This window comes from Limulus polyphemus, unplaced genomic scaffold (assembly GCF_000517525.1).
Source record: "Limulus polyphemus unplaced genomic scaffold, Limulus_polyphemus-2.1.2 Scaffold9175, whole genome shotgun sequence".
Lineage (NCBI taxonomy): Eukaryota > Metazoa > Arthropoda > Merostomata > Xiphosura > Limulidae > Limulus > Limulus polyphemus.
This window is the reverse complement of record NW_013674785.1, coordinates 15280-25318: the sequence shown is the minus strand read 5'-3', so window position 1 is coordinate 25318 and position 10039 is coordinate 15280. Positions and strand designations below refer to the sequence as shown.

The following is a 10039-nucleotide window of genomic DNA, read 5'->3' as shown; positions in this document are numbered from 1 at the left end:
TTAACTAAACAAAATTGAAAGCTATAAAAGTTATAGTTTGTCTGAGCAATGATGATTTTATAGTGAGTAATTTACATTTAATTTCATAGTTTCAGGGGGTGGTAGCTAAAATAGAGATGAGAAGATACCTAGAGAAAGAGCGTCACATGTGTCACACTTGGGGATGTTCAGGAGTTTTTTAAACATTGCCTTATAAAATTAAGAACTTAAAACTTATATACTATTAAAATATGGATTATTAGCTAAGGTTTTATACTATACTAATTGGTATAACATAAACAAAAAGTAGTTTAATAAAATTTTGAATGTAAGAAACTAAAACCTTGTATCATGCGCAGTAAAAGATACCCGTGGCGAGAGGGTTAATAACCTAAGCACATTAAATGCTCACATATTTCTGAATCCAACACTGTTATCTATTAAATATAAGAAACAGGTAAGACACCTGACAATATTTTCAATCATTTTTATTTTATGGCTTTTTTTTTAGAATACTGCACTTAAATCTAAAAACCACAAAAGAATTAATGTTCACCTTGAGTAGGAGAATGTCTGTGCTGTTTTCTGATAACATACAAAATTGGTTCTTGCACATGAAGAAGAATGTATTCCAAACCAGTCATGTTTCTGAAAAACAGAATTTTTTTTTTTTAAATTCAAATACCACCTTACATTTTCCTTTCATTTTTAATATCAGTACTAGGCATAGGTTACACCTAATATTCAGGTCATAGATGAGAAACATACCACGAGTTCTACCTTCTTATTTTAATGTGGTATTATTCTTAAGTTAACATATCCCCTACCTAAAAATGTATTTCAAATAGATACTCACCTCTGCACATCTGCCAAAGAGATTTTTATGCCACTAGCCTTGAGGCAACTCCCATCTAACTTTGCATGATTTGTGCTACTGTGTGATGATGCTACAAAAGCTCTCCACCAATAAGAGGGCAACACATCTCCATGCGCAATAACTCCCCCTAAGTGCTTACATTTGTGGAACTTTGTATTTTGGTGATACAAGTAAGTAAATGTGCACCAGAAGTGATGAGAGTGGGTGGGAACGTATGTGGAGGTAAATATCTATTGGAAGTATATTTTAAGGTAAGAAAAAATTTTAACTTCCAAGACAATAACTCGCCTTCACACACAGTTTTAGCTAGAATCCTACACTGAAAAGGTGGAGGACTGATACTCACAGCTCATGGGGTGTGACACCTGATAGCAGGGGCTCCATAGGGGCACATCTGTGGAAGACCGCATCTCATCTTTGACCAGAGTGTATTCTTTACCCATACAGGAAAGAGGTAAGAGGCAAAGAAGTCAAATTTGTCTCGCAGGGATGGGTGGAATGTTAACATGACCATCTGTGGTGTGACTGGGGTGGATCCAAATCATATCTTGTATTCTCACCTCAACTCTACCATTAGTCTTTACTGGACTGACACCAGCTGTGGGAGAAGAGCACATGTGATATATATGTGTGCTCACCTCAACTATACTGTCAGACTTCAGCTGCAGGAGAAGGGCACATTATGCAACATGGATACTTGCGTATGACTAAAATCTACTGTCAGACTCTATGGGGCTAATACCAGCTGTTGGGGGAGGATATGTTAGTATTACATCACAGGTTTGTACAAAGTGCTCATCTCAACTCTACAGTCAAACCCTACAGGACTTACACCACCAGCAGATACAGGGGAGTATTGTATAGTGAGTGCACACCTCAATTCAGCTGAATAGATTCTATGGTATAGACCAAATCTGCAGGAGGAGGGCAGCATTGGTTCAAGTATTTTTTTTGCACATTTGAACTCTATTGTACAGACTCAGGCTGCAAGAAAAGGGTAAAGGTGGTATGAGAGATGTATCCATGTTACTGAGAGGTGACCCACACAACACTAATGGAGTCATCATATCCTCACTAGGTTGGTAATCCTTTTTGTTTTTTTCTATCCCCAACAGTTAAGTTCAATTGGTAAGGGTTCTTCATTGTCCACCACCCCAGTGGCTAGGAACTAGTAAGTAGCAAAGATTTCCAGCACTCCACTTGATAAAGGGGTACATATTCCATGGACTGTCATAGGAAAAAAATCAGCACCAGGGCTCTTGCTTGCTGGCTTTTTTTAAAAATTGGCATTCACTGTCACCCATTGCACTGTATCTAGTAAAAGACCATCTGGACTGATGGAGATCTGGGCACCTTTTCTAGGTTTCCCCTACCCAACTTCTCGCCCCTTTATCAAGTGGAGTGCTGGAAATCTTTGCTACTTACTAGTTCCTAGCCTTTGGGGTGGTAGACCATGAAGAACTCTTGTGATATATAATTATGTATCTATATTTGCTCTATTGTTTATACTGTACATATGGACTGTCATACAAAAAACCAACATCAGGGCTCATGCTTGCTGGCTTTTAAAATATGGTTTCACAGTCATCCATTGCACTGTCTCCAGTAAAAGACCTTTCCAGACTGATGGAGATCTGGGCACCTTCTCAAGGTTTCCCCTACACAACTTCTCTCAGTATGTACAAAAGAGCGAATAGATATATATAATTAAATATACCATGAGGATACCTCAAGTGGCCTTGAGGAACACCTCATCTCACAGTGAGTACATATACTTTCTGTTATGTTGGCTTAATGCAGATTTTTGGTAAGTATATCCAGTGAGGCAACACCAGCTACTTGGTGGGATCCTTTGGAATGAAAGAGGGGCTCTGAAAGAGAAATAATATGCATTTTTCTTAAAAACAACAGGACGATTGAAGAATGGCAACCTGTGGAAGCTGAAAACAATCAGGAGATAAAACAGCCAGAAGGAAAGCAGTAGGAGGAAATAAGTCAGGAGAGATCAAGCAAAATCTCAACAAGGTCTCATTCAGGCAAGAGAGTTGGGTGAGGAGGACGAAGGAGAACTTAGGATGGATCAGAAGGGAGAGGCTACAGAGATCAAGAATCCATCAATAAATAGTCAGGTGAGAAAAGGCAGAAAGGTGGTGCACAGAATTACTACCAGGAGAAAATGGATGGCAGAAACACCAATGACAGAAGACCTGTTACAAATGATGATAGACAAATATAGTGAACAAATAACAAAATGTGATGAGAATAACCATATAAGTGGAAAGTCTGGCCTGATTGGCATCAGATCAGGCAAGTTCCATGTGTGAGAATGGAGGGATAATATCCCTCTATGAAAAAGGGAAGTGTGAGAGGGGAGAGTAGGGAGAGAAAGGGGGGGGGATCCAACTATCAAGCAGAACAAGACAGTCAAATAGGTACCAAAAATAGGCCCAAAAGAGTAGGATAGTGTGAAAATCCAAGGCTATATGGAAGAGACAAATAAAGGAGTAGGCACAGAGAAAGACATAAGACTAGGCTTGGCTGAGAAAATTGACAGCCAGAGTCTAATGAGGAACACAGGACCATAAGAAAGGAAGCCTGGAATTGAGAAGGGTAACAAAAGCTTCCAAAAGATAAATTTTCAACCAAGAGTGAACCCCACAGAAGATACAATAGTTTAGAGGCAACTTCATTGATACAATACAGACTGACAGAGAAAGGTGGTCTGCCACCGAAATGGAAGCAACTGGCAAATGATGTGAACAGGCTCAAATGTGTATAGTTATCACTCCAAAAAAAAGCCATGGTACAGGAGCCACAGGGACAGATGAAGCAAGAAAAGATCAAGGAATAGACTGAGTGGAACATAAACAAGTGAATCATATGGAGGGGCAGAAATGGGAGCATGCCCAACAAAGAGTGAGAAAGTCAAGCACATCAATGTGGAGGAAGTCCTGTCCAGCATCCAAATGTTGGAATTCCTGCTCTTATCAAAAAAGGTACCTCAATCAGAGAGAGAAGCACTGATGAAGAGAAAGATCTGGTTTGTGAGGCAGTAAGGGAATGCAGGAAGTAGAGCAGGCAGGGTCCAGTCACCTTGACAAATAATTGAGGAGGGGGCTCACAAAAGAGGATAAAGAACCCCAGGAAATAAAACCTTAGGTCCACAAGGTCCACTGTAGGAGGTACATGAGGGCATGCCCCAAAGGAATGAATAATTCAGTGAAACCAGAGTTCCCCAAAGCAAAAAAAAACTATCACACATGGAGAAAACAAAAATGTAAAACCTGGGGACAGATATGCCATAGCTCACAAGCAAAGAATATAGGTTGAACTCTGTTGAGACAAAAGAAGAAAATCCCCAAAAGTACCCAACACTGAGTGGGTGTAAGAAAGAACTGAGATCACAAGTCCCCCCAGTCAAGGAGATAAAAGATGAAATATCCAAGAATAGACTAACAGGTATAAATAGTCAAAGAATATGAACATCAGCCCTGGGTTGTTAATATGGCAAGCAAAGGTTTTTAGGATACCAACAAACACAGGAGGGGCCAATGTTTAGTCAAAAAAAGAGCATGTAATAAGAAAATGTAAAAAGACAAACAGGACAAAGAAAACCAAAGAAGGACAGGCTAAGATAGACATGTAGGAAGACATCCTGCACATCAACAATGGCCAACCACAGACCAGGTGAAAAAGACCATAGACTGGGTTTGAATGAGGAGAAATGGAAATGAAAAGAATAAATTAAGAAAAGCAGAAATGGAAGAGACTCAAATCAGTCAAGAGATGGAGCTATAAGCTAAATTTTTGTGCATGAAAAAACAAACAAACTCAGAGCCATTCTATCAGTCACTATGCTACAGCTAAAAATATATATAATTCAGTATTCTAGGCTGAAGTAAAATGTGGTATCAGAAATATGAAACAAACTAATAATAAACAAGAGAGAATCCTCGATAGTTGTGGCACTTGAAATTCTTTTAGGCAGGATTAGAGTAAATTAATCTGTGAGACATTTGTTTCCCTTTTTATGAGCTATACTTTTGTGTGCCAGCAATACCAAGCTTGTGGCGCGTGTGTATCTGATTTTATTACTCATCAGGGTCTCTACCAACCTACCCTCAAATTGAAATTATTTTAGGCAGGATAAGAATAAATTAATCCATGAGATCTTGGACATGATAAAATACACCAATCAAAGGGGTTTGACCTCCCGAGTCAAAAATTGTAATTATATCTCAAATCAGTCAAGAGATGATGGAGCTATGAGCTAAAAGCTTGTACTTGAAAAAACAAACACAGGGCCATTCTATGAGCTGCTCATCAGAGGCTAAAAATTAAAGATTTTGAAAGAAAAGCCAAAGGAAACAGAAATCAAAGTTCTATTGACAATGTAAATTGCAGTAAACTGAACCCAGATGAAAAATTCAAACACATCTGTAGAATACAATGCTAAGGACAAGAATGAAGTCTTACAAGTTCAAGCACATAGGGGGAAGACATTGTGCATGGAGTTGTGTCACATGATGACATCATCATGCAGTAGAGCAATTCACATAAAATCATGTGAAATTAGGTGGGAGTTGCCTCAAGGATAGTGGCATGCATGTCTCTTTGGCAGATGCATGGAGGAAGATAGCTCAAAGTGTGTGAAGAGGCAAGTTTTCATCTCAGAATTTATCATTTTTTGGGTGTGTGCAGTTTTAGTATAACACATGGTAAAAAAAATCGTAAAGTTGATTTTGTTCTAGCTGCTGTTATTCTCTTGCCATTCTCTGAAAATAACATATTTGGACATGGAAGACTGCAATGCTACATGTTGTGCAAGAATATATACAGCAATGTTCTGTCTCCATTGAGTGTTCTATCTAGTTTTATCTTGGTCTGAAAGTTTTTTAATTTAAAAAAATAAGCAAAGGAAAGTAATGAGTAGTGATGTCTATATAAAATAAGATATTTTTGTTTGAACTGGTGCTCCATGGACAAGTTTTTTTCCCTGACTGGTAGGTCAGGTGATATTTCATGGTAACAACCTCCCTTATGTTTCAATGAGATTGACCAAGAGTGTCATATGTGGACCCTACATCCTTGGAATACAGTGTTATAGAATTTGGTATATAATACTATGACCTCTTATCTTTCTCTCTCAAGCTCACACCTTTAGTTTAGTTAGTGAAGTTATTTCTCTATAAACAGTAATATTCTCCTGAAGTTTTAACTTAATTCTTAACAACTGTATGTGTAGAAGTGGGTAAAAGCTCACGTCACACATTTTTACACAACTAGATTAAAAATTAACTACACAATTTCATTATCAATGTATGTCATTAAAATTGGCATCAAACTGTAGTTTATAATCCAAATTTTAATCTATGTCTTTACTTCTTTATATCAAAAGGATGTATTTATATAAATTCTCAATATTCACTTCTATGTAACATAACACTCTCAATTGCCCATTTTAGATATTCTTTGCATATTATCAGCACATATTACAAGGCTTTCATAATCAAAATAACAGATTTGTTTTTAAGTTTTAAGATTTTTTAAGAAATGTTTTTCTCATCCATTTTTTCTTTTTTAATGTTTACTATTCAACATGCAAAGTAATTTTGATTTTAAGATTAAAATATTTTTATGCATCAGAAAATTTTAAACTTTATCTATTATTTTCACTATTGCATCTATGTATGGGTTTGGTTGATTTGACCAACCTCGAAATCACCATAAAAAATTACACTTTTCTGTTCTAGAATGACTACACCTATAACACAAGAACACAAATACTTAGTCTAACTAGCATAAATATCTTAACATTATACATCTATATATATTTAATATTTTCATTTTATTGTTTTATTGACCTGTCAGCCATGCCTGACTAACATTACAGAAGTTGCAATGACACGGCGCACATGCATTCATGTTACCGTATCCAAGTATGTAAGTATGTAAGTGACCTGTCTCAGCTGTGTTCTAGTAGATCAGAGTTTTGCAAAATACAGTCACATTTTGGTTATAATATATTATACATGTATATACATTATTACTATTTACAAACAAGTTTTTAAATTTCAGTTATTTTTTCTTAAAACATAGAATAGTAAATAATGAAGTATAGAAAACAATTATTCTAGTTATGAACTTTGTACTCATTTGTTGCTTGGCTTAAGTTGCTAAGCCTTATCAAATTTTGCACAAGAAGGATGTAAAACAACATAATTTTTTTTAGATTTTATATATGAATTTTGAAATAACAAAAAACCATAAATTACTATATCAATACCACAGAATTCCACTATAATTTATCAAGCTTAGTAACTAAGCTGTATTTGGGTCTAAAAAAATATGATTCTTTGAGCTCACTAATGTCATACCTTACTGCCTGGAATCTAGCTTGAAAAGAAAACTTTTACCCATGCAAATACTTCACAGAGGCCGAGAAAACCACTAGGGAGACATTCTGGGCTTTTGATTGGTTATACACACATCACTGGGCTGTATGTAAGTAAGTATTTTCAAAAAATGGAAGAGGTGGGCAGAGTCATCTTGGTTGATTCAATAAATGTATTAATATCTCAGAAAATAGAAAAGACAGGAGGTTCTTATCTCAGATTCTAGCTTGTCAATATATTTAGTTTTTTTTTATATTTACATTTAAATAAAGAAATGAACTAATGTATAATACTAAAATTTGAATTATAATCTACAATTTGATATCAAACTTATTGACACATATTCATAAAATAGTAGTTCAATAAAATTTTGATTATGATCTACAAATGAAATGAGATGGTACTCTGACCCGTGACCATAGGAAGACTCGTGTCAGTAGGGTTAATATAAAATCCACCACTTTCACACTTTTTTTTTTTCATAAATGCTAGTTTCATCACTGATATTCTCCAAGATTTGTTTAATCTTGTTCATAGAGGGAACGGAATTTTTGATGTATATTAAAGACAGTAAATAACTGACCTGTTAATTCAGGAACTTAAGGTAAACTTAGTTTCCTTTTTTATAAACATTTAAAAATAGTATTTTCAACTAACACTGAACTTTTACTAAACTTATTAAATGTTTTATCTACAGTATTTGTTTTAAATCCTCTTTCAACTGCTACATCTTTGATAAATTACAATTAATTATTTAAACTTTACTGTCTAGTAAACATTTTTAACACTGCAAATATAAGTGTAAAATGTAGAAATCTGTGTTCTTTTATGACTTCAGTATTGGTGTGGTGACATGAAAAGAGCAAAAGATAAATGATGAAAATAATGGAGACCATAATATCAGATGACTTGTAACAAGTGTATAAATACTGAAATCTTAGTCTTATAAGTCACTCATAAAGACAATGAAAGTGCATCAAAACAGTTTGTTTGTTCTTTATAAGTGCAACTTCAGTAAATATCTTTTGACCCTGTACAGTAAAGTGTTGTATTTTGATTATTTAATTTGATTTGAAAATGCCAGTCACTCATGATTAATATATCTATGACTTGTGACTGCTTAGCCCTATCATTATTTTATCTTAATAACAAACAAAACTTTCTACACAGAAAAGTACCAAACAAAATTCTTGATTTATGGAACAAAATGTGCTTATAATTCTTTTTTTTAATTCTTTAACTTAAAAATATCTTAATTACTAAATTAAAGTCATATTCTATGCACTTCAAGTGATATACCTGGAAAAAATAAACAACTAACAGAGAAATATAAAAATTTTCTTAGATTTTTTGCAATTTAATAAGTAAAACATTAACTTACGATAAATGCTCAGGATTTAAACGCTGCATCTTCACAATTTCATTATTACAAGTACGGTCATAAAATGAGTTACTTCTACTAGAAAAATAATCCATGATATTTCCAGGATTCAGAAGAGGAATAAGAGAACTGTCTTGCCATGATACTCCAAGAGGATTATCTGAAACAAACAAAAGATCTAACTATAGTTGTGTTTCTAAACCCTAAATTATATATTTTTTGTGGTGGTTATAAAGTGTTTTTTTTTTCTGAAGCAAGTGGTAATATACAACACATTGAACAATGGCTGCAATGACCCTGACAGTTTACAGGTCTCCAAAATCCACAGCAGAAATAAGGCCTAAGTATAAACAATGTCCACACTGAATTAAGTATAAATCACCATCATTTGACAAATAATGATAAATAAAGTTTTTAAAATGAACACTAAGGAAAACAAAAATCAAAGTCTCATTAACAATACAAATCTCAATAAATTGAACACAAACAAGAAATTTAAATATGTCTAGTCAATACAGTGCCAAGGAGAAGAATGAAAATCCACAAGTGCAAATGCATAGGGGAGTTAGTTATTAACCTCCTGTTGGTAGAGAACTTTTGTCAAATGATGACCTCATCATGTAGTAGTGCAATTCACATAAAATCATGTGAAATTAGATGGGAGTTGCCTTAAGACTAGTGGCATGCAAATCTCTTTGGCTGATTCACCGAAGGGCTGTGGAAGACTGCTAAACTGTGTGAGGAAGCAAGTTGTCATCTCAGAACTATCAATTTCTTTTTCAAACTCTTATAAGTTGCTAACTCACTCCATAAGTTAATACCAGTTAGAAAAATCTCTGTCTAAACTGGAGATTGTCTTTCTTTTCCTCATCTTAAATAGTATTCTCTCTTTCTATTTCCTTCAAAATTCACTACAAAAGATGTAAGAGGCCTTTGTCCTGTTGATCAACAAAAATAAAGAATGAAAAATAAATACAATTCTAGATGGAAAATATTGCAATTAAGTAATCAAGGGCTCACTAATATTATTTTTCCTTCTCAAAATTACAATTTATTCTATTAATGGTGATAAAGTTGGAATAATCTCATACATAGCATAATGTTTAGACACAACAAGGGACCTACTGGTTCATCTTGGCTGTCCCAGCTTCTAAACTAAACTAAAACTATTAAAAAAAATCTTAAAGCCGGCCCTTATCATCCATATAGTTATCAAGCTTTCTCTTAAACTCACTTAAATTTACTGCCTCCACAACATCTGAAGTCAACCTATTTCACAGGCCAAACATGCTGTCAGAAAAATAAAACTGTCTTAGCTGAAGATGATTCCTACCTTGCCAAAATTTATACTTGTGTCCCCTAGTCCTACTAGTATCATTGTTAATATGAAAACAAATTGTAAAACTC

The 10039-nt window shown here is 34.7% G+C and overlaps 1 protein-coding gene across 1 annotated transcript in view; it reads right to left on the bottom strand.

The window, feature by feature from the left end:
* Positions 1–514: 514 nt before the first annotated feature.
* LOC106475791 (mediator of RNA polymerase II transcription subunit 6-like) overlaps positions 515–10039 on the bottom strand; it is a 14375-nt gene continuing 4850 nt past the window's right edge. Inside the window, exons 2-3 of the mRNA XM_013936468.2 lie at positions 8633–8792; positions 515–627 (exon numbers count right to left, since the gene is read on the bottom strand). Coding sequence (XP_013791922.1) covers positions 525–627; positions 8633–8792 — 263 coding nt within the window. The 3' untranslated portion in view covers positions 515–524. The remainder of the gene's footprint in view (positions 628–8632; positions 8793–10039) is intronic.